This window comes from Salarias fasciatus, chromosome 5 (assembly GCF_902148845.1).
Source record: "Salarias fasciatus chromosome 5, fSalaFa1.1, whole genome shotgun sequence".
Classification (NCBI taxonomy): Eukaryota; Metazoa; Chordata; class Actinopteri; order Blenniiformes; family Blenniidae; genus Salarias; species Salarias fasciatus.
The window spans coordinates 36,747,207-36,773,422 of NC_043749.1; the positions used below are offsets into that span (position 1 = coordinate 36,747,207).

General features: G+C 42.5%; 1 protein-coding gene across 1 annotated transcript in view; it reads right to left on the reverse strand.

The window, feature by feature from the left end:
• Positions 1-26,216, reverse strand: part of LOC115388277 (calcium-dependent secretion activator 1-like) — a 374,835-nt gene that overhangs the window by 261,029 nt on the left and 87,590 nt on the right. The window contains 2 exon segments of the mRNA XM_030091341.1: positions 126-362; positions 4,217-4,297. Of these exon segments, the coding sequence (XP_029947201.1) occupies positions 126-362; positions 4,217-4,297 (318 nt within the window).

A 26,216-nucleotide genomic window follows, 5' to 3' on the forward strand; every position in this document is an offset into this window, starting at 1 on the left:
TATTCAACTGAAAACTGATCATTAATTCCTAACAGCAGCATTTTTTCACATCATCCATCACCTCTGTCTGTATCAATTATTATATGTAGCAGTACTGTAGCACAGGTCAGCACCTGTCTGCCTACCTCCAGAGTGAAGGACAGCACCACATCAGACTTGGACAGTGTGTTCTCATCCTCCTGGCCCATGTCCATGATTGAGGTGTTGTGGCCTCTTTTCAGCTTCTGCAGCTTGAATTCTCCTCCCTTGGACACCGGCATGCTCTCCAGGTTGGCCATGAGAAGGTTCACAGAGGATCGCAGCTCCTCAATGAACATGGCTTCCATTTCTCTGGAGGAAAACCTTGGGAACCTTCCACCATGCTGAGCACAAACACAGAGAGCAGAAACAGACAGTAAGGAGCATGCTCCAATCAACCACTGCATATCAAACTAAACTAAATTGGACAACTCCTCGCATCCTTGCTGGTCAACAATTGAGTGCATGTACCCAATGTGACACTGTGGCTGACAGCGTATTTTGGCAGATGGATGTGATGAGGGCCTACTATGATCATACATGTAAAGTTTCTGTCAGAATGTAGCATGTAGAGCAGAGTTCCTGTTTCCACATGGCCGATGGATGTTATCTTCAAATGGATGTGGTCGGCCTACACTGTGCTCAAGTGCATAAAATTTCCTGTGTAATGGTATCTGTTCGGGTTACAGTTGAATATGACCCTTGTTGAAGCGCACGGCCTGTAGATATATTGATGTATAATATGATAAGGTTGAGTGAGAAATGTGGCCTTGAAGATGAGAAAAACTATCTGTTTCTGTTTTGTTTGAGTCCAGCCTCTTTTCTGACCAACTGTGGCTCCTGCTTTGAGATGTAAATGATTCAGCATATCAAGTAGCGCTATTACTTTCTAAAAGCTTATGAGTGTAGTGTAGATGTCTTCAGGCTGGGCTTGGTGTCCAGCGTATGAAGTTTGGGGATTATATGCAGCTGAGATATAAACTTTTCAGTTTTCATGGTGAAAAATGGCCATTCACCAGGTCTCCAAGGGCAAGTGCTTTTAACATATACGTAAGTATATACGTAATCGTCACTATCAGAAGTAATAAAAGTTATCAACTCTTTTTCCTCTCTCTCTGACTACTCCATAAATTGGAACAAATCATCCATATCACCATTAAACACCAGCAGTCTGGATGTGGCAGCCCTCACCACACCCATCCCCTTCTGCACAAGTCACATCACTTACTTAGGAATCCATATTTCTCCCAGACTGTCAGAGTTGATTACTTTAAATTCCACTCCATTACTTAAAACAATAAACGATGATCTCCAACGATGGATGAACATACCACTATCACTATTAGGCAGAATAGCAACAATAAAGATGACAATCCTCCCCAAAATTAACTATCTCCTTTCAATGATCCCCACTCACCCACCTCTCATCTGGTTTAACTCTGTTGATTCATCCATCAATAAATTCTATTGGAAAAATAAACCCCCAAGAATAAAACTGACCACACTTCAGAAAACAAAACCATTAGGCGGACTCAATGCACCAAATTTTCACCACTATTCACTAGCAAATCAACTTCAGTATATCTACAAATGGACCCACCCCACTCAGTCAGACAACACTTGGTTAGACATAGAACAGACAGTTAGTGATGAAATACATTTAGCAGATTTACCATTTCTCAACTCAGTCTATCAAAAAACACCCCTGTTTCAAAAACCCCACAATATCATCGGCTCTGACAGCCTGGTGGAAATTCCACAGCATCACTGACTCCACTCTGGCACCCTCACTCTTCACCCCCATCTGGCACAACCCGGACTTCACCAGCAATAAACAACCGTTACACTTAAGCTCCTGGGCAGATGAAGGGATCACTCACCTCAAACACATCTTCAACAATAACACCCTGGTCCCATTCCCGCTTCTGGTCCAGAAGTTCGGCATCAGGAGCCAACAGTTTTTACAATACCTACAGGTTTCATCATCCATCCAATCAGCAATGAAAAACAGAAACATAAACCTAGACCTCCCCCCTTCAGCTTCTACCCTCATTAATATCTCCTCTTCAAAAAAACTCTTATCTAAAATATCCAAGTTAATTTCACAGACCGATACAATATCATCTATACCTTCAGAAAAATGACAAACAGATCTCACAATTGCTCCCGATGCCGACTTCTGGCCCCAAATCTGCAAGAACATTTTCCTCATGACAAAAAACGCCAACCTACAACTCATCCAATACAAAATCATTCATAGAGCACATCTGACTGGACAAAAAAATGCAAAAAATGGACTTCTCGTCATCCGATAACTGTTCACACTGCACAGAAAACTGCACAGATACCTGCATTCATGCAACCTGGCACTGCACACCTGTCCACCACTTCTGGAAAAACATTACAGACATCCTGTCACAAATCATGGGCTGCCACATCCCACTTTCCCCCACCCTCTGTTTATTAGGAGACCTATCCACATCAAAACTTGATCATACACAAAACCGTTTACTTCTCCTGGCGCTAGCTGTTGCCAAGAAAGCTATCCTCGTGAACTGGAAATCACGGAACTCCATACATATTACAGACTGGAAAAACCTCCTCATCGACTACATCTCTCTAGAAAATACAAACTCCTCTGATACCCCCCACAACCCCGTCTGGCAAACATTCATTAACTTTCTGAAATCATGACCCACAGCAAACCACTCTCACATAACATACATATTGTTGTTTTTGTTATTGTTATTGTTATTGTTGTTATTATTGTTGTTCTTATTATTGTTATTGTTGTTCTTATTGTTGTTCCTATTGTTGTTATCATTGTTGTTGTTGTGATTGTTGTTGTTATATTGTGGTTGTTCTTGGTGGCAGAGCTCTGTTGCTGTTATTATTGAGGTTTTGATTATTTGGGTGTTGTTTTCTTTACAATTGTTTGTGTATGTATGTATTGTGCACATGTGTGAATGTATGTATGTATGCGGGTATGAATATGTATGTGTATCTATATGTGGAAAAAAGGGGTGGACCGTATGTTTTTCTGTTATGCACACACACACACACACACACACATATCATACACACCAAATAGCTTACTCATTAGTTGTTTAGTTTCTTTTTTGTTGTTGTTGTTGTTGTTTTGTTTGTTTTTGTTTTTGTTTTGTTTTGTTTTTTGTTTTTTGTTGTTGTTGTTGTTTTGTTTTGATTCCTCTCTGTTTTCTGTTGTGGCTTGTCGTGTTGCATGTCTCTGTCTATCTGTATTGTTTGTTCATGTTTGCAATTAAAAAAAAAAAAAAAAAAAGAAACAGCAAGGAAATTAAAAAAACCAAAAAAAAAACCAAAAAAAAAAAACATATACGTAAGTACAATCTTCAGCGTGAAACATCATCAACTTGCTCAGGCTCATGTCACCAAATGTGATGTTGGGACAAACAGCAGTCTCAGAGAGCTCCATAAAAGTGTAATTCCTGTTGCCAGCAGTGGGTGATTGTGTGCATATGGATGTGATCAAGGCAGCCTTTGGATCAAATGTGTGAAATTTGAGGAGGACAGGAGAATGCACATAAAAGATGGACACTACTTCCTCTTTGATGACAAAAGGTGGAACATCAGAGGGCGATCATGGCCATGCCCCCGGACTTTTCATCAGGAAGGTATGTTCTATCAATTGGCCACATTTCAGTTCTCTAGGTCTTACCCATAGTAGGATGTTGTTTTCATGGCATTTCACTCATAATGCCAAATGGTAACCTTTATGTGAGGTTTCAATAATGGGTCGAAGAGACTTTCTTGAGTGGCCCAATATGTGCAAAGTTCTACCAAATTTCATAGCTGTAGGTGAAATGCGCTACAATAGGCATTAAAAATCTGTAAAACTGTAGGAAACATTAAAGGGGCATTTTGCCACATATCTGTGCAACGCCAATAAAACATAACAAACGTTTTCACCAGTTCTGACCCGTGTGCAAATTGTCAAGTTGGAGCATGTGAGGCCATCAAAATGTGGCAGTTCATCATGCAAAACAAAATGAAAGCATAATAATATTTCTTGTCATTCCAGCAGGGTCCTCCACACCCTTGGTGCTGTCGACCCAAATAATTTCAGAAAACATCTGATAATATAACTTTAGAAAAACATGGGTTCTTTAAGGTCATTATATATTTACATTTATTCAAAGGACAATGAGGGCTGTCTTACCCGTGCAATGTGGTCTGCCATCTGTAAGCGTCCATCCAGTTCTCTCCTGATCTGAGCTGCCTGCTCGTCTGGGTTGTCCAGCTGTGAAAAAACACACACCAAATTTAAAATCAATGCATACAGGCTAATGCTAATGTTACACAGTATAAACAGGTTTCAGTCCCAACTGATGCTAAACAAACAGAGACAGCAGCTCTGCACTTGAATTGTGTGGCAGCTATGAGTGCTAATGGATAGATTCATCTCTATGAATCTATCCAAAAGGTCTTATGTGGTCTTATGTGGAGTGTCTTGTTATAGCATCTTTCTTTCGATGTTACATTCAACTTCAGGGAAGTAAAACTATGCCACAAATGTTTAACCTGAGCACATTCTCAAAGAAAAGAAATCTGATACTGGATTGGAATGACAAACAGACCGAGAAACACAAATGGATTCTTTAGGACGAAGACAGACACCCCAGATTCTTAAAACTAGACCTCCTCTACTTATCAAACTACAGCAAATATTGAACCTAAAAACACCTTGAGTGTCTTTTTAACCAACACCAGGAGTCTTAGATCTAGACCTGGACTCTTAAAGCTGGTGTCCGGAGTTTTGAAAGAGAGGTTTTTTTTTTAATCCAACGTCTCAGGTTCCCCCTCCCTCTGCTTTCATGAGTGACCAAGCCACGCCCCTGTAATTGTGCACACGAATTATCTGTCGGGTGAAAATGAGAGCCTCTGAGTCCTACAGCATCCTCCATGTTGAGCTGTTTACGGTGGATGTTCAGCAGACAGTGGATATATCTGCTGCAGAGCTAACTCTCCTCTGCTGGGCGAGCGGCCGTGCTCTCTGGCTGCTCCACATGTTGATTGACAGCGCAACAAGGCGGAAGCTCGAAATCTATTGGCTGACGCTGACCGGCGCTTTTTCGGATAACATGGGGGTCTATGAGACGAAGGCGGGGCTCATAAATACATTTTTATATTGCTTTATGCTAATATTATATTGTAGTATCAAACCAGACTGACACATTGAAGCTCTGTTAAAAAATTATACATACATTGGAAACGAACGGAAACTCCAGACACGAGCTTTAGGCTTTGATGAAGTCAAATTTTACACAATACAAAAAATTTTTTTTTTTTGTTTGTTTATTGAAATGTAACTACTGAAGTGACAAGTGACCATTTTTCAGGCTTGTGAGGATCAAGGGAAAAGCATGCTGCACAGCTTTCCACCATATCTCTGAGGTTAAGTTGGTCATAAAACATCAAAAAGCACTTGTGATTTGTCATGGCTGTTCATTCCTTAGCTCGATGCAAGGTTTCATGAGTCCTACGAAGAAATGAGTTTCTCTCAGAAGTCTCATTTTCTTCAGGCAGACATGAGCTTTCTTCTGAAGCTGACCTTAAAAGATACTGTACATTAGTTACCTGGAACATTTTCTTGCATGTGGCTCCCTAATTGGTATTTTTCTTTTGATCTACTGAGACATGAAGAGAACAGAGAGGCATGTGCAGAGGGAGGATCTGAATTCTATCCTTGCCATTGATTGTCTACCACTTGCAACATTAACATCTTGCCAGAAAACCCACCCCTGCTGTTACCACTGACTGAAAAGCACGATTTAATTCTCTCTCTGTCTGCCTCTCTACTACGCTGTGATTGCCCTAATACTGTCACTTCTTCAGAAGCTCCAAACTCAGTTTCTGTCTCAGTATTGGATTTGCCTCTTAATGAGATGCAGTCTGTTGTTCACCTGAAGTAACCCCGGCGAGTGAAGTGTGCTCCGTCGTGACTCTTTCATCTTGGTTTGCTGTTACCTCTGTGGATCGGTTCATACTGACACACGCACATTTTACATATTTGATTTCACAGCTGCACAGCTGGCTTATCACCTGTGCTCATGCAGTTTTATCAACAAATAAGATCACTTTTGTTTCATTGTCAGATGGTAGAGAAGGATTAATATGTGCTTCAACAAATCTGTCCTTCACCAAAGAAGTGTTCAGGTAGTAAATTTACAGAATCACAGTTACAATCAGTCAGTAGTACTGGTCAGTGCCACCACAAAACAAAACAGTCCAATTCTTAAATAATTAAACTAGCTTTTGAGGCCATGTGAGTCATATGATCATGTTAAGCACACTGGCAGCAGGAAGACGCTTCGGTTCATTTCGGCCTTTTCTTTTGTAGGGGTCTGCATGCTCTTGTTCTAGTTGTCCGTTCGATTGAGCTGCTCATCTGTCTTCACACACAACCTTAAGTCTGATAGTACGTATACCACACTGTGAATATTTTAAAACCGCAGTAACATTTGTTCACAGAAACTTGTAATAAGGCTTTAATTTGTGCTTTTTGCAGAAAGACAGGATGCCCTGGAGTTATCTCAGTGGTTAAAGACAGAAAGACAGGGTGCAGCCTGAACAGGCACATTACAGGCCACACAGGACGAGGCATGTGCACATACTCACTTTCAGGAGTTGTTTCAAGTCTGAAAAATATTGGTTGTCTATGACTCCACTTAAACCAACGTTTCAAGTGAATATGCATCATTTTGGAGTTTCCTTTCAGAAAAATTGACATTAGGGCTGTGCATCTTCACTGCTCGCATGATTAGATTCCAATTATCTTGTCAATGATTATGCTTTATCAATGCAGAATTGCCTACATATGCATCGCCACGCATCCTAAAAAAATATTACATTCAACACCCCTTGTTTACTCAGCAAAATTTTTATAATGATGTCCATTTTCACTAGCTGTGGGGAATTCTGGTCCTCGAAGGCCTCAAGTCTCTTAAAGGCCTCATTCCTGCACAGTTTCAATGCTCCCTAACTTCACCTGTTAGTAATGACTGGCTCATTATCGGCTTCCTGCAGAGCATCAGACAACACCGATTCGGCATGAATGGAGCCCAAAGCACTTTACACTGCATTATCACATTCACACACCAGTGGAGGCGGCTGCCATGCAAGGCCGTCAATCCATCCAGTGGAATTGACAAGAAATGGAGAATTGAACCAACAACCTCCCAAGTGCTCTACCAACCGAGCCACAGCCGCCCAGTCCCTCCTCTGCTTATCAGAACAGCCTGTTGGGAACTGAGTACATGAGGGACCGTGCAGCTGATGGACAAATCAGACATGGGATCTCTTCATCGCTGCACAAAGAGACCACCTCTGGTGAACATGTGGCCAGCTGAGTCCCACAAAGAGCAATGGCATCTGAGCACTGAGTTTTATCTGCCACCCAACGGACAAGTTGGACCATCTGCAGACGCATGCACAGCTGTGTGTTCAAGACATTCTCCCTCCTCACATCTGTTCTTAGATGTGTGAATTAGAAATAGATATTTTTAATAAATGCTCATTGACTGAACAGGTCAATTCATGGTGATTTTGGAGTATTTGTCACAAGTTCCTGACTGCGTCAGCTTGTTTCGATCTCAAACTTCTTCTTCACATAGCAAGTCTCACATCAGCAATAACTCCATCAATCCATCCACCCTCATCCACAAATCATGCTTTTCCCGGTTCACCATGAAACTCTTCACGCTGGGCCAGAAAACACCCTGCAAACACTGAAGTAGATGGCACCACCTGGGTACTTGCAGCTTGTAAGCACTTTAAAGATGATAAAAGGGGCCTGGTCCTATTGTCTGCTGTGTTTTTTGATCATATTTAATTTGTTCGTCTTTGGCTTTCTAATGTATTGCGTGCTGTGAATGCAGTTCAGGTTGAGTGTCTGGAAGTCGCTCACCCACCAAATACTGCCCTTTTTCTCATAAAGAGTGCAATAAGAACTAGTTCTGTGTGTATTATTCAGTCGTAATTTATACCTTGATTTTTACCTGTGATTAACATGTGCATGGGACCAGAGACAAAACCAAACATTGATCAGTCCACTTGACTTAACTTTATGATTCATACAAATGGATATAAAAAAAAAATTAAAAAAATTAAAAAAGTACTGAAATCTGAGAATTTCAATAAACACACCAGGCATAGGTGCATGACAATAGAATGTGATTCAAAGTCCCTTGGCAGAGCTAATGGGGGTGGTTGCCAGTCCAAAGGGGGACATTTCTTGCCTCATCAATGCCTGTTGAGTGCAATGTGATCTCAATTAGCTGCCCGTGCAGGCTGAGGATACTGCATTGTGTCTATGTCATGCAGCCAGTTGGAGTTCCCATGGTACCGTTCTTGTTGGCAGAAGTGGTCCACATGGCTCTGCAAACTCTAACCACTCAACCCACACATGTTCAAAGCCGAATCACACGTATGGAAAAAATGTTAGAAACAGTTTGGAAGAATCTTCTCTGCCATACTCAAGAGAAAAGCTCTCAGTAGTTCCTGGCTCTTTTCATTCTAAGCCTCCCCCTCCCCCTCAGAGGTCTGCATGAACCAACAAGCTGGAAGGTATTGGCTGCATTTACAAATGAAAAGAAGGGCCAACAGTGGCCACTGAGCTGCACATTTAAAATCAGGGGCCATTTGGCCCCTCTCTAGAATGAATGCGTTTTCAAGAAAAACGTGGGAGTTCTAGAGTTAATTACTGAAGCTGAAGTTAATCACTGAAAATGTACTGCTCGTAGGATTCTTCTCATATCCTGACCTGATTGTTAAACTAAAGTAAATAAAGCAATTTAACCCTCCTACTACCCTCAAATATTACTCACACATTTAGCCCTTGTGGTCAATTTGACTCCAGGGATATTTGCCCCTAGAAAATGATTTACAGGAAATTGTTGACCAATTTTTTGTGTCAGGCACCATTGTTTTTTTGTTGACTACATAAATAACCTAACCTGACACGCCAGATGGACAGTTTCATATGTCCCCCACGGAAATATTTCACAAGTCCATCTGGGTAGCCGCTCTTCCGATTTGATTTCAGAGGCGGGACCTTCAAAACAATCAGTAGCTGGTGATTGGACGACCGTTCAAACCAAAGAAGAATCAGATTGGACGACCGTTCTGATTGACACGCGACACACTCACCACAGACCAATCCACATCCAGCCACGGTGTGACGTAGCTTACGTGCTGCTGAGAAGCAGGAGACATCGTTTCCTGACATAAAGGCTTGAAGTGATGTTCTGTGCTCCTCTTTCAAAGAAGAAACTGAGTCGCTTTCTTATAAAACTGCAGATATTGCCGTGTCCACGGAGATTGCTCCGCATGCCGCCATTGTTTTCGAACTTTTTCAAGCTTCCCGCTGTCGTCACGTCTTCTCGTCACTTCCGCTCCTCCCGGAGCTCCCGCCTCTTTCCCTTGATTGGCCGGCAACATTTTAACCCGGTGAAATCACTGGTCTATGGAGCGCTACAAGATGGGATCTGCACTATTTAGGAACTGAATCAGGCCCATCTGCTATGCAAGGTTATAAATAACCACCCGATAATAAAACCTGGACCCCTCCTCTAGCACCACCATCAGGCAAAACAGTTGAATTGCCAATAATTTATCTTGAAAATCTTTCATCCAGATCTTTTCTAATTTGGGGAGCACATTCATGATTCTCCCAGAATGAACCAGAGAGATTCATTAATGGTTGTCTCACCTTTAGACTTGTAAACTCCTGCTAAAATTAGCAGGCCAGTGTCGGCTTCCAAGTCGACCACATCGAGATCTTCCCAAGTGTCCCCATAACCACGCTTCCTCTCTAAATTCGTCATCACTAGAACAAAATTTTGTGAATTGGTGGTGTTATGAAGGGCTCAAATGATGACTTGATGTCAACAACATGACTGACAGCGTGTGTAGTCGGGCCTGGAACCATCTTTATAACACTGGCTGCCCTCAGTCTATCCTTCTGTTCAGGTGGACAAAGGGACCAGGATATTTTCCCATTTTTGGAGGGGATCAATTGTGCTGGTTGACTTCCAACAGGATGGTCAACACTCTCACTCTTATCAGATGAGAACAAATCACCTTCCTCGACAGAATCCTCTGTCTCAGACACATTCTTCTCTGTCACTCTCACTTTCAAAGAGCTGCTTTAAAACTTCACTTACAGTAAACCTTTTTCCACAGGCCCTTCTCAAATCCAGAGAGACAGATATCTTGCAGATTGACACACAGAGCACACTGACGAATGATCTGGATAGGGACCAAGCTTTTACGTTTGCTCCTCACTTATTTTGCATGAACTACCATTGTCACAGTGTGACATATATCAGTTGTACTTCGGCAGGTGTGAGTGCTCACCTGCAGGCGTGGGAATGCTAGGTCACACACGCACACATACACACACTATAATACATCAACTCAAAAGTATCAATACTGCACCTGCAGGTGTGGGAATGTTGGATCAAACAAGCGTCACAGACATGCAGACCAGTTTTACACGATTAAAAAAGCCTGGGGTCAAATTGACCCCAGAGGAACACCGATGTGTGTAAAATGTCTCCAGCACATTGTAAAAATATTACCCTGAACATTTTATGCTTCATATATTATACTTGTCATATTAGGAAAACTCATGAAATATGAAGCAAAAATAAAAAAGCAAACTATTTTTTGATGATAAATATTTGAATGGGGTCACATTTACTCCAAGGATAACATGAGGGTTAAAGCACAAACTTTCTTAATAACTACAGTTATAGATTGGTAACCCACCCGGAGCTGTCGTCGTCAGGATTCTGTTCTGGCAGGCGGCAGGCAGTCTCAGGCTCCCTGCATTTATTTGAGTGCTGATTGCATTCACCTGGGGACGGCCACTCAGCCTGCCTGGATTAACCTCTCCCTGCCACCTGCTCCTTGTGGGATCATTATCTTCTCCAGGCACCTTTGCTGCTGCAGAGGGAGTCTCCTGCTCTGTCAAGCCCAGAAAGGGGATTTTTTTCACGCCTTGCCTCGGTTCTCCAAAACCTACGCCTTGCTCACTCCACCTGCAGTCCGAACTCCAGCCTAAGATCCCCAGCAAGTAAGCCACCTCACCCACTAACTGCTGTTGCTGGTTTCAGAGCTGGCCTGCGGGCTCAGGAGACTTCCCCGTCGGGACAAGACTAAGCCAACCCGCAGCTCTGCCGCCAGGCAGCAGCCATTGGTGATCACCCCTGTTTTCTATAAACCTGTTCAAACGTCAACCCTGGTCTGGCCTCTCTGCGTCTGGATTTAACGGCACACAGATCCTGACAGTCGTCCCCTCACAGACGCTTCGATACTTTTCTTTCCTTTTATCTCTCGCTGCTTTTGATCTTTTCTGACTCTTAATTACACTTGTTCGCAACAAAAAGCGACAAAAAAAATGAAAAAAAAATACAGCCCCCGCATCTCCTTGCCTGTTTACTTTTGCAACAACACTTTTGCGAGGATTACTATTGCAACAACACATCATCAGTAGGGTAAAAATAACCTGTCTCACGATGGTCTCTTCCGCTGAGTGGAAGACTTTGGCTGATTTTCCATGCCCAGTGAGAACCGTATCCATGGACAGGCATGCGGGAAGGGGTTTTAAGTAGGGGGGGCTAGCAACTGAATGAAGGAAGGAGTGAACGTCACTGCACTGTTTTCCCTGCTGTATAGCGCATCGCCACTGAGGCTACTGGCTGGAAGCCATATGAGACACACCAATAAACATTAAGAAGTTCTAAAAAATTCACATTTTATTACATTTTTTCTGAATAAGGAGGTTGGCAGCAATTCATCAAATATGAATATCAATTCATCAAATATAAAAACAGACGAGAACAAAAACACTTTCATAGCAGTTAATCACTGCCATTTTAAGTGCTGTCCTTGGTGCTGAAGATGCAAAAAAACCCCCCAAAAACCCAAAAAACAATCTTTTAAAAACTTTCCAAGCCAAATCTTCTCCCAGGAAATTTTATGTCTGGTTGAAAGGGCTCCTCAGTGTCTCCGCCACCAGGAACCCTGTTCCTCCCAGCCCGGGCAGAAATGGCAGCAGCTGACTGCTGCCTGCAGCAGGCGCTGTCATCTTCTGAGGAGATCGGTTGTGCTAAGCTGCTAGCTGACGTGACTTCAGTTTCAGCTGCCACAGTGTTGTTGGTTTTACCTTTGTCATCCTAGGGAACATTTGATTTTGATTTTTTGGAAGTATTGCCTGTGAAAAAATCCAGCATTGTCTTCTGCTTGCTGTCTGCCATCTTTGTTGTTTGATTGTGAAGAAGCTGCTCCCGGGTGAGGGAGGACTCTCCTCAACAAACAATTTAAATTTAATTTCTTTTAAAACAGATTTTTCCACATATCCCCACAGCTCTGTGTAAATCCATTCCGCACATACTTTTTTATATTTTTATAGTTTTTTTTTTTTTTTTTTTTAAGTTTACAGTCAGCGCTAATGTAAGGTGCTACAGCTTGCAGCCACCACCAGGGGGTACTGCAGCCCCGGCAGCACCCCCCTTCCGGCACTAGTGTCCATGGAGTACAGTAGGCTAGAGGAGAGTAAAATAGAGAAGGCAAGGTGGAACCGGGCCAGTATATGTACTGTAGCAGTGATCACTGAAGCCCAGATACTGTACGTCCAAGTTATTCACTGTTCTATTCAACATCGCACAAATTTTCACATTTAGGAAGAAGGAATTTTCTTGTATATCTGGGTCTGTTTATTGAATAATCAATCCCCCAATATATTTTTAAACTGTTGCATCTTTGTATGTAGAAAAACAACCAGGTTTACTGCCTCACATTCTCTCACGCTTTGACTGAACAGGGTATGGCATTCTGAAGGTCAATGCTGTACTGTCACGTCAACCTTATGAGACTGGAGCCGGAAACCTGCCTCTCCAGCTCCAAGCTCTGGAGAGGTCTCTCGCCTGCAGCCACACCTGCCTCTATATTGTTTCACCACAGGTGCTCTAATTACCCCCACACTCACACTAATAAACCACTCCTCTTTTAACATACCATAACTTAATGACTCTATTGATGTGAAAATGTTATGACGGAATAAAAGTGAACATGATAATTAAAAATTGATTAGCCAATCAAAGAACATAATAAACTATGGTAATCTTTTACTCAACTCGATTCCCAACTCATAATTCTCCATAACAAAAAACATAAACTATACACACTCCCAGTTACCCCACAGACAAAGTCTGTGTCTGTGTACGAGTGTGTGGGAGTTACGCAGACAGGGCGGCAGGCCCGTGAAATCCTCCCTCCACAAGTACAAAGAAGAAGAAACAGAAATTAATCATGTAACAAAATGGCTCAGAAATAATAGGGTTAAAGTATCACCTAATCTAAAAAACAAACAAAAAAAAAAGCATCTCATTGAAAACCATCAAATGGAGCACTCTAAGAAATAATGTAACAGCTCAGCTTAATTCAATTAAGGTAACAATTTGCATCAACCTTTTTAAGAAATTCCAACTAAAACGTTTCAATAAATCCAACAGGACTTTTAATGGTCGAAACTCAGTTATTTAAGGACAACCAACATAATTTACTTCAACCTGCAAACAGTTAATTAGAGTGAAGTAACATAATTTTAATAAACTGGTCCATGTCAGATTAAGGTGAAGCAACATAATTTTAATAAACTGGTCCATGTCAGATTAAGGTGAAGCAACTTAAGTTCGGTGAAATGGTTTAAGGTGAAGCAACGTATGAAAGAGGTGAGGTTACCTCACCTTAAAACATGGTTTTAAAATCTTATATAAACTCATTCTTTATCTTCCGCTTCTCCCTTTTGGGGTCACGGGTGGCTGCTGTGGGCGAAGGCGGGGTCACCCTGGACAGGTCAGCAGTCTGCCACAGGGCTGACACATAGACAGACATACAACCATTCACACCTAGCGGCAATTTAGTTTGACCAATTGTTGTTGTTGTTTTTGGACTGTGGGAGGAAGCCGGAGTACCCAGAGAGAACCCCCACACACACACACAGGGAGAACATGAAAACTCCACACAGAAAGGCCTGAGCCCTGGCTGGTATTTGAACCCAGGACCTTCTTGCTGTGAGGCATGAGCACTAACCACTGCACCACCACTGCACCACACATAAACTCAGCCCTAAAATATTTATGAAAACTTTTGTTTCGTCTTACTTATTTAAAGTGTATTTTTTACATTTATGTTTTTCAGTTATTTGTCATCTGCCAGTTGCTGTCTGAGATTTGGGCAAACTGATGGGAAAACTTCAGTCCCTGATTCAGCTCAGACTTGAATGAGGTTTAGTTGATTTCAGGTCTGGCCTTTGAATTGCCCTTGGGACAAATTAAGTTTTTTCAATTTGAATTCGACAGCTTTAAGTTGACACAGTTTCCGATTTCAAGCTGGACCAACCTCTTAAAGTAAGTCACCATCTTGTTATAATAAGTCCATGTATCAAATTTAGAATGTTATGTTGACAAAGCTCTTGATTTTAAGCTCAACTAGCTAACCCAATATTTTCAGCCGGACTAACCTCTAAAAACAAATTACCACCTTGTTATAATAAGTCCATGTGACAACCTTACTCTTTTATGCCGAAAAAGGTCATGATGTTAAGCTCAACTAGCTAACCCCATGAATCATTTTTTAGAGTGAGGGAATCAATTCCAGTTCACACCCACAAGAAGGTAATTCTACCACAGCTATGAGTTCCAGCAAACTTTCTCACACTTCTTTGACTTTCCTCTTGAGAGAATACTACAAAAAACATTTTTGTGATCTAGTTCAAGGACACTGGGATTACTAAAAAGTAGGGCTGTCAAAAATAACGCGTTAATTGCGTTAATTAATTTATGTAATCAATCTCGTTAAAATTTTTAACGCAGTTTAACGCATGCGCATCATGACAAGCCTCACCTCTACCAGCGGGTGGCAGTAGTGCACCCGTGTGGAATGCAAGCTGCCTGCAAGCTGCCAGCAACCGAAGAAGAAGAAGAAGCCTCACCTCAGCCTCGGCTGATCGAGAAGCTTTTCCGGCTCTACAGACTGTTTATTTGTTCCTTTATTACGGATTATTTAGAGGAAATTAAGCACATACACTGTCAGTACATTATCATTAAGTATTAAAGTTTATTTAGCCTTTTTTCCTGTTTCTGAATCACGGGGCGGCGCCGGAGTGTTTCTTCTGTCTGCAGACCTTCTCCTCCCTCCAGACAGAGTCTCTCTCTCTTTCCACCAGTTTTTCACTCTTTCGGTGTCTTTCAGTGGAGCCATCAGGCTGGAGCTCCGTCTACTTTCACTTTTACCGTCATGTTTTGTCTGCTGCGCGGACGTCCGCAGATCGGTCCGCGCGGAAACTAGAGGACAGGAATTCATGACGATTTTTACGCCTCCCGGACCAACGCGCAGCGCACACCCACGTGGACATGTGAAGCTGGACGGGCAGCAGACAGGAGGCAGAGGAGGCCTGGCGTCAACTCATTTATCAGAACAGAAGAAGAAAGCAATATGGAGGGAGAGAAGCTGCTGGCCCCATGGATTCTACTTGTTTGATTAACAAATGTTGAAGCAGTTTTCTGTTTTCCGCACAAAAAGGAACACTGGCTGAGAATGCCCTGTTTAATTGTCAAGAAGAAAGTGTGGTATCTCTTAGTTTTACTTTTCTTGTGATACTACATTTGTTACAGACCTAAAAATGTAACTCCTGCCAAAAGCCAACTTTAGAGAGGGAGCACTGCACACACACAGACATTATGTTATGGTGTGCATGTTTTAGTTTTTTGAATATTTATTTTATTTGGAGCCTTAAATATAAAACACATCACCTGTTAAATAAATATAATCACATCCTGTCGTTTTTTTGTTAATGCAATACAGGAAAAAAGGGTATATTTCAGACATAGTTGGACATTGCGATTATTTGTTATTAATCATGATTAATTAATTTGGAAGCTGTGATTAATCTGATTAAAAATTTTAATCATTTGACAGCCCTACTAAAAAGAGCTGTTTGAGATACCTGCTGCTGTCTGCACATCACACCAGTTCTTCACAGCTGTAATTACAACATCTTGTCAAATTTACCTAAACTCAGAGATCTTTTCAGACAAGCAGCACAAAGTGTGAGAGATATTTATCAACACTTGCTTACATAATAGAAAATATGTGCTTTTGGGCCTCTTGTCTCTCATAACATCAATCCTAATCCCTCCTCTCCACATCGATGCCTCCCCTCTGGGTGGATTAACAGGCCAAACCCCAGTGATTAAAAGCAAAGCAATCACTGGATTCAGACGAGGAGACATCAGGCTGTTTGACCGGGGGAGGGGAAAGGGGGGGGGGGGGGGGGGGGGGGGGGGGGGGGGGGGGGGGCACTGTGTACAGTTGTCATGGTGACCACATCCAAGGGGATAAAGGGCAACTGGGAGTGTTTGTGCCTGTTTGTGTCTTTATATGCTATTTGTGTACACACAACTATTCAAACAGAGCAGGACTCACTCACACCCTCATACACACACACACACACACACACACACACACACACACACACACACACACACACACACACACACACACAAGCGCGCTGAAGATCAAAGTGTCACAGGTGTGTATTGTGGGCAGCTGCAGCTCTTTGAAAGACTGAATTATCTCGTCCTTCTCTAATCATTTGTGTAATGAAAGCAAATGTACAGGACAGTGGAAGGTTTAAATCCTGGGCGTGATTCTGTATTTCTGCCTCAGCCTCTTGACGTCTCCAGACACTCAACTGGTTGTGCAGACTGACACTACGTGTCAGCTTAAGGTCCGTTCATACTCCCAAACGATGAAGAACAAAGTTCACTTCATGATGTCGGCAGGCAGCCGAGAAGCGTTTGTTTCAGTCTGGACATTTCATTTCATTCACCGCAGTCACACTTCTCCCGATGTCTCCATGGTACAACTGCTGCTCCGCCAACTGTTCCGCCGAGGTCTTTTTGATGCGGTGCAGCATTTACTCATTTGCAACGAACTAAGAAGGCAAACTGACTGGAGCATGGCTTTGACAAATTTTTCAAGACTGTAATGTTTTTTTTGTTTTTTTTTTTCAAATCAAAAAACATGTTTCATGATCTTTTGCGGACTGGCAGGTGCAGGCTGGACTGCACTGGTCTAAAGACTCTGTCATCTTTTCTTCAGAACGCTTTCAAGGAGCCAACCCGGCTGATTCTTTACTGCATGTTGTGAACCTGTCTGCCATTCTACTGACAAACTGGAACGCCGCAGACCCACACACGTCCGGGCTCACACTGGAACCCCTCTCATCATGTGGCTGCATCTCACTGCAGTGACCCCTAAGACAGAGAAGCTTATCGGTGTTTGGGCATTTTAACTGTGTCTGTGTTTTTTACTGTGAACTAGAAACTGTGAAGATTGCTCTGCTTGTTAACTGAGCAACAAGTCCTCCAACTAAAATGACCACAGTGGTCATAATTCATGCCTCAAATTATGACCATTGGGGGCATTTTGAAATCAAGTGTCCCATAGTGACCATGTAAATAATGTCACGGACACCAAAGACCGACAGAATAAAGAAATCTTTATTGTGATTTACACAATGCTTCTCTAGAGACAAATATACTCTTTATCTTCATAGTTTCCACTCGGTTTATGAATGTGATCTGCAGTGTTTTCGTTTCGTAGCCTCCTGACAGATTCCTCTGCAGAGATGAGGGAGGAGATAGAAAAGTGACCCCGGACCTGGAAGGAAACTGATGTGTGTCCAGGACTGGATGTTTTATTGTTTTTCTTTAAGAACGGAGTTTTGCTCTTTAATTAATTTTAATTGTCCACAAATGCTCTTCTGTGCATTAAAAAACAACTTCTGTTTTTATTTTACAAATAATATTTATTTATTCTTTGTTTTGGATTCAATAGTGTATTCATACAACTGTAACAATTGTGTTCCTCTTCTGTTGTAAATTAATCAATAAATCTTATTAGTATTAAAGGTGCCTTAAGGAGTTTGCACGTTTTATATGAAACAGCGCCCCCTGCAGGCCTTGGGCGTAATGCAGCTTAGTGAAAAACTCGTGCCTGTGGCTTGCTTGCACGGAAGAGGGGAACTCCTTCCTCGCTCTTTTAGTAGCGCTCAAGTAAGATTTAAGTGTCTTCTCCCTGGTGGAGTCTGTGTGGAGCTGTGGCAGTGCTAGAAGCCAGTCTGTTCTGACTTTCTGGAAGATCCTGCTCAGTTGTTGCTCACTAAGCATCTGGCGGAGTAATGGTGGACAAAGCGAAACTGAACTAGCCGGAGCGCGCATTACGTCATTCCTTTCAAATTCTCCCTTTCAAATGCTGGAGCCGGACCGGCACTGTGACTTTCAAGTGACAGTTTAGCCTGTTAGAGGTTCTGGTAATGAATATGTCAGGGCACATTGTACACATCATTAAAAATGTGTCACATATTTATGGTGGAAAATAAGTATTTTTAAAGTTGAAAAACTCGTTAATGCACCTTCAACAACAACGAATTTATTGTTCGCCCCCCCAAGTCTGCATGCCTCTGTCGCTGCAACCCCCCCCCCCCCCCCCCCCCCCCAAACTCTCCAGTCGGCGGATGGACGCGCACGCGAGCTGGAGACCCCTTGGCCTGCGATTGAAGTGCCCCCAAAAAAAGTGGCCCGCCACCAAATCTAATTGCCAACCCCTGCTTTAGATGCTTTCAGTGGCTGCTGGCTTCACCGCAGCCCAAACGGTTCAAACCATCTGACTGAAAAAAAAACAAAAACACCCACACTGATGTTCCTTCGCTACATATCTGCTGAGCTGGCCTGCAATCCAATTTGTCTCCCAGCTGCACCCTTATTACAGCCAAAGGCACATTCATCACCAGAGACGCACCTCTCCTTTTGACTCTACTCGTCTTCATCTGAGGTGTGCAGTTTGTCAAAGGAAAATCATCTCATTTGCTGCTGTGCGTCATTCTGTAGCCGGTTTGAATTTATGCTGCAACAAACATCCAACCTGCATACACAAATGAACAACACACATTTTTGCAGCAGTGCATATCATTTCCTGTTATTTTTCTTTTGGCGACTGCCAACAGGCTACTGAATCTTTGCCAAAATATATATAGACTGGTCAGTGCAGACTACTCACAGAATAATGTCAGTCTAATTGATCATTTGTTAATGTCGCTCTTTCACAGTTTAACTTTGTTTAAAGGTTGTTAGAAGATCTTTATTACTAACAAAAATGACTTAAAGCTAAAAAATGGTGTTATTAAGCTGTAGCAGCCTTGTTTTTATCGTGATCAAAAAAAGAAAATAAAAATTAATCAACTCTGGACGTTGTAAAAGGAAAGTTACGCATGTAACTATGGTTCTATGAATCCTGGATGACCACCAGAGGCGGTGCATAAAGCACTGAATGATCATTTTTGCACCCTCGCAGGTTGAGAATGTACACAAACAAAGTCACCTGTGACAGCTGAACTGACTCCACCATGCTAGGCTCTGCTGCCGCTATCAACAGTTTGTTTCAGTTTCAGTTCAGTTTACCTTTTCACCTTTAGACTTGAGACAATTGCCACAAACAATGTATGTTTTAATTTAAAAACGAGACTTGTATGAAAAAGTCCGGAGAGTGAGAGGAGGAGGGGGGGTTTGTTCATGCCTGCATGCTGCAGCGCACACGTCTGCTCCAGTCCTGCAGCTCCACACAAACCTCCCCGTCCTCCTCTGATTCACCGAGACCAGGGACGGCTCAGGGACAGGGTTTGGCGCAAGTGCAGGATTTTACTCACATTCGCTGTGTTTTGTGTTGTTCAAAAGGACACGTTGGTAGCTATGTGTTAGCGCTATGATGCTAAGTTGCTACATGCTACATGCTACTTTCTGCGTAAGGAGGAGGCGTTCCTCCGTAGAGAGCAGCGGAGGAGGGGGTGTGGGTCATGCATGCGCAGTATTTCAAAAAGGACTAACAGTCACTGGATTTCTCTCTCCATGGAAAATCCTCTATACAACCTTTAAGAGAGTGGCAGATTTCCACAGAGCCTTCCAGGCAATAACAAGCTAAAACATACCGTAAAACGGCCTTAATATGTAGGAGAAAAACACCTGATCTGCAGAACCGGCACTAGAGGGCGGGCCAGACAGGCCGGGCCCACCGGCCCGCCCATCCAGCAGACTGGCCCCCTTGGACAGACTACTTTTTAAAACAAAGTACTAATAGTTATGCTTTTCACGTAATCTTCTCGAGACAACGAGGATCACATACTGCCAAAAAGCATAATTTTCTGCGCTATTATTACCGGAAATGTCCGAAATTTGAAAAAAAAGAAGGAAAAAAAACAGCACGCCGGACTTGCTGTCAGCTGCTGCATGGAGTAGACACGGCGCGCGAGAGCTCCTGCTTACTCTGTTTTTTTCCTTACTCATTCACCCCTTTAACTTGCAAACTGGATCATTTATATTGAATTATTCGTTTTTTTTTTTCTTTTTCTCTGTAACTTACGTTTGCTTCGTAATGACTTCACTGCGCAGCAGACCAGGGAAAAAAGACGATCAAACTGCTTGCTTCACTATGGAGGCTATCTCTGAGCTACTTGACCAGCACAGACAAGCGCTCGCTGCCGACTTTAAAACCTCTTTCAACCAGCTGGAAAGCAAACTCGACCAGATCTGCTCCACAGTTGATAATCATGGTCAGCACCTTTTTCTCTCGAGCTCGTATTGGAGGACTTGAGCCAACGTGTCAGCGAGCTAGAAAATGTTTGCTCCAGCCTGCAAGAAAGTAATTCCAAGCTAACGGCTAAAGTCGCTGACTTAGAGGGTCGCAGCAGAAGACCAAACATCCGCATTCTGGGCCTGGCAGAGTCTATTGAAGGTGGGAAACCTACAGCTTTCTTTTCCGATTTGCTGTGCGAGGTTTTTGGAAAAGAGATACTTCCATCCCCGCCCGAGATTGACAGAGCTCACTGCTCGCTAACAGCAAAACCAGCCCCCGGACAGAGACCGCGTCCCGTCATCCTCCGTCTGCACCGCTATCAGATCAAGGACCTCCTGATCCGCGAAGCCCGCCGCAGAGGGAAGCTGGATTACCTCGGGCAGCAAGTCCGAGTTGTTGAAGACTACAGCCCTGAGGTTTTGAGTCAGCGAGCCGAATACAGGGAAGTTATGGCGGATCTTTACAGCCGTGGGTTTAAACCCTCCCTTCTATATCCTGCACGGCTCCGCATTACACTCCCCAACGGAGACAAGAAGTGGTTACGCTCGGCCGATGAGGCGCGGAAATTCATCAACGACCTTCCTCGCACATCTCCTTCATAATAAAAGACTGTGTGATGACTGCACCCGACGGGTTAACCTGCTATCATGTTATCTTTCATCTCGGCCGGGCAGTCTATTAAACCATTACATCATACTGACCCCGGCTGCACGCACGTATGTGAGTATGTTCCCCAGACTTGAACTCAGTGAACCGTTACATTTTGGAGTGAGGAACACTTGCAAGTTTATGTTTATATTTGAAGCAACATACCTTATTTTTATTTTTTTCTTCATATAAGACTCTATAGAGCTAACAGCACATAAAGGTGTACAAGGAATGTTTTTTTTTTTTTTTTTTGCTTGTGCTTCCAGATAAGTCTAAGTGTGGAGTGTTGAGTACATTTTAACACTAAAATAAGGAGTTGAAGATATTAGTTTCAAATGACAGGAAGATTTTTTGTAGGAATGTTAATTATGGGGGGATTGGAGAGCTTGCTGCTATGTTTTTCAGCAGCTGTCTTGTTTTGGGGTGGGTGGGCAAGGGGTGGTTTTTCTAATGCCAGTATTGATTTCTTAGCCTGTACAAGTCATGTACAGGGGTTTTTTGGTTCATTCTGTCCTTTATATCCATGGAACTTTGATGTAAATCGTACTGATCACTCTGCAGCTTTAGTTGGAGACAGTGGATTGATCATTAAACTTTGTTAGCTGGAATGTCAAAGGTTTAAATCATCCTGTTAAGAGGAGGAGGGTTTTTTTCACATATAAAACAATTTAAGGCAGCATTTGTTTTTTTGCAAGAGACACATATTTGTGGATCCGATAGTACTCCCTTGATGACACGGTGGGCGGGTCAGCATTTCCATTCCTCATTCCAAGCGAAAGCTAGGGGCATTTCAATCCTTGTTGACAAAAATATCCCTTTTGTGCATCACAATGTTATATCGGATACTAATGGCCGTTTCGTCATTGTCTCAGGAAAGTTATGTAATACAAAGATAGTGCTCGCCAATGTTTATGCTCCAAATGTGGATGATGTGGGCTTTTTTGAACGATTTTTTGCTTCTCTCCCAGATCTGAGCTCATACTCGCTTGTGCTTGGCGGAGATTTTAACTGCTGGTTAGATCCCGGGCTGGATCGTTCCTCTCCCAATCCAGGCTCAGTTAGTACGGCTGGGTCAGTCATTATATCCTTTCTTTCTGATTTTGGTGTTTCTGATGTGTGGCGTTTCCTCCATCCAAATAAAAGAGAATACTCTTTTTTCTCGCACGTCCACCATACTTTCACTAGGATCGATTACTTTCTCATTGACAATGAATTAATACCATCTGTGTGTTCCTGCACTTATCAGGGCATAGTTATATCAGATCACGCGCCCGTTGTATTATCTCTGGCACTGCCTGACTTACCCCACATTAAAAACACTGGTGTTTCAATTCAACCCTCCTGTCAGATAATGATTTTGTGGAATGTATGGAAGAACATATACCCTTTTTTTTCAGACAAATACCTCCCCAGATACACCTAGTCTTGTAGTCTGGGATGCTCTCAAGGCATACCTCAGGGGGCAAATAATTTCTTACACTGTAAATATGAAAAAAAAGAACGATTAGAATTAGCCAACCAAATCAAGGAAATAAACAATATGCTCAAGTTAAAAACCCAAACTTATATAAAAGGCGAGTGGAACTTCAAACTAAATTTGACTTGGCTTCAACTTATCACACTGAACGCCAGCTTTTGAGAAGTAAGAGTTTGTTTATATTCATGGGGTGACAGTAGCTCAGTTGGTAGAGCAGGTGGTCTTATAACTGGAAGGTTGGTGGTTCGATCCCCGCTCCCACAGGTGTAGAACTGTCGTTGTGTCCTTTGGCAAGACACTTCACCCACCTTGCCTCGTATGAAAGTTGTGAGAGTGAATGGTTGGTGGTGGTGGGAGGGGCCGATGGCGCAGATTGGCAGCCTCGCTTCCGTCAGTCTGCCCCAGGGCAGCTGTGGCTACAGTAGTAACTTACCACCACCCAGTATGGAGACAATGAATGTAAAGCGTCTTTGAGTGTCCTGAAAAGCGCTATATAAAACCAATGCATTATTATTATTATTATTCATGGTGAAAAATCGGGGAAATTATTAGCTAACCAGCTAAGAGGACTCAAAGCAAAGGGGCAATATTACAAATATTAAAATGGAGGATGGTTACTTCAGATTATGCAAAAATTAATGACACATTCAGGAATTACTATTCTCAACCCTACACCTCTGAATGGTCAAATAATACGACATTAATGGATAATTTCTTGAACCAGTTAAATATTCCCACACTCTCCCCCTCTATGAAAATGAGACTGGACGAACCCATAACAAAAGAGGAGATAGATGTTGCTATCTCCTTACTGCAATCAGGGAAATCCCCAGGCCCTGATGGGTTTCCCGTGGAATTTTTTAAGGCATTCTCCTCACTACTTTCTCCGCAGCTGAGCACAGTGCTGTCTGATTCATTCCAGCAGGGCAAGCTCCCAGCATCATTTTACGAAGCATGTATCATTCTTATTGCTAAAAAAGACAAGGATCCAAGGGAATGCTCGTCATATCGGCCAATCTCATTATTGAATGTTGATGTTAAAATTCTGGCTAAAGTTCTAGCCCGAAGATTGGAGAACGTTTTACCGTTTGTTATATCTGAAGATCAAACAGGCTTTGTCAAAAATCGTTATTCTTACTTCAACATTCGTCGGCTATTTGGTATTTTGTATCTCCCCTCTGATGTGGCTCCTGAATGTGTTCTTTCTCTAGACGTGGAGAAAGCGTTTGATCGAATAGAGTGGGCCTATTTATTTGTGACTTGAAAAAAATTTGGCTTTGGCCAGAATTTTACCACTTGGATCAAGTTATTATATTCAAGCCCCATTGCCACGGTCCTTACAAACTCCCAGCTGTCACAACCTTTTAGCCTTCATAGGGGAACCCGACAAGGGTGCCCTCTAAGCCCTCTACTATTTGAGTTGGCCATCGAGCCATTGGCACTAGCAATCTGCAGCTCCAAGAATATTTCTGGCATATGGAGGAATGGAGTAGAACATAAGGTGGCCCTATATGCAGATGACCTTTTATATTTTACCTCATTTCCAGATGCTTCCTTAAGTGCCTTGTTGTCTTTACTGAACGATTTTGGCCAGTTCTCGGGATACAAATTAAACTTAAATAAATCTGAACTTTTCCCTGTCAATGAGGGAACACCGGCATCAGACTACTCCAACTTCCCCTTTAGGATCATGGATAACAAATTAACTTACCTTGGAATTACAGTTACGAAAAAACATAAGTGCCTCTTCAAAGAAAATGTTCTGAATTTGCTAAACCACACAAAACGGTGCCTTAAACAGTGGTCACCTCTTTCGACATCCCTGGTTGGCCGAATTAATTCCATCAAAATGAACATTCTCCCAAAATTTCTGTACTTTTTTCAATCAATACTGACCTTCATTCCTAAATCATTTTTCGATACATTAGATTCTGTTATATCATCTTATATATGGAAGGGTAAGCGCCCCTGGCTAAATAAGGTCCATCTTCAGAAACCTAGAGGGGAGGGGGGTATGGCATTGCTCAATTTTCGTTTCTATTACTGGGCAGTCAATATCCGCTGCCTTATTTTTTGGTTAAACTTTCATAATCGACCGGACTGCCCTTCATGGGTGGCAATGGAACTGGGCGCTGGTAAAAATGTTCTATTCTGGCACTTCTTGGATCTTCACTCCCTCTCCCAGCAAATAAAATTATAGACAATCCAGTTGTCCAGCAAACGCTGAGAGTGTGGGCTCAGTTCAGGAGACACTTTGGTTTCCTGGACTTTTGTCTCTCGAGTCCCATTTCTGCCAACCATCTTTTTCAGCCTTCATTACTGGACCCAACATTTCAGGAATGGCAAAGACTGGGCATTGAGTGCTTCAGAGATCTCTTCACAGATAATAGTTTTGTGTCGTTCGAACAAGTGTCAAGAGAGTTTAATCTCCCAAAGTCTCATTTCTATAGGTATCTACAAATAAGACACTTTCTCCGCTGTCAGATACCAAACTTCCCTCAGACACCTGATGTGAACATTGTTGATGTACTTCTGACTATAAAACCATCATGCAAGGGCTTGATCTCCATTATATACAGTAAACTGCTAGGCATAAGGCAGGCCCCTCTTAATACTATTAAAACTGCATGGGAGCAAGATCTGAATCTAACCTTGTCTAAAGATTTGTGGAACACCATCTTTAAGTTGGTTAACTCAACTTCTCTCTGTGCCAGACACTGCTTGTTGCAATGTAAATCAAATTTGTCTTGCTACTACCCCGATGTGGATCCCTGCTGTGACAAATGTAAACAAAAGGAGGCTTCACTTATTCATATGTATTGGAGTTGTCCGAGCTTGGAAAAATACTGGGGGGAAGTCTTTCAAACTTTATCTGTCATTGTCGGCTTGGACTTGAAACCCAACCCTCTGATCACTCTTTTTGGCACCTCGGACGACATGGCTGTGCGTCTGACCCCTGCTAAACGCCGAACCCTGTCTTTTGCTTCTCTCTTGGCCAGACGTTGCCCCACCCACCCATGCTCAGTGGTTGAGAGATGTTATGTCTTGCTTAAACCTCGAAAAAATACATTACTCAATTTGTAATTCCAAAGAAAAGTTTCAAAAAGTGTGGGACCCTTTCTGGAATACTTCCATAACTTTCAAACTAGCTAGAGAAAAGATCCCTCTCCTACATTTTTTTTTCTTGGTTCTTTTATCTGCAATATCAACTGCACCTATCAGTCTTCATCTCAATGCTGCCTCCTTTTGACCAATGTGTGGTTTCTTTATTTGCAGATACCGTTTACTCTATTTTATTACTCCATCACTTTACCTGTCTTTACCTTCTTCAATTGAA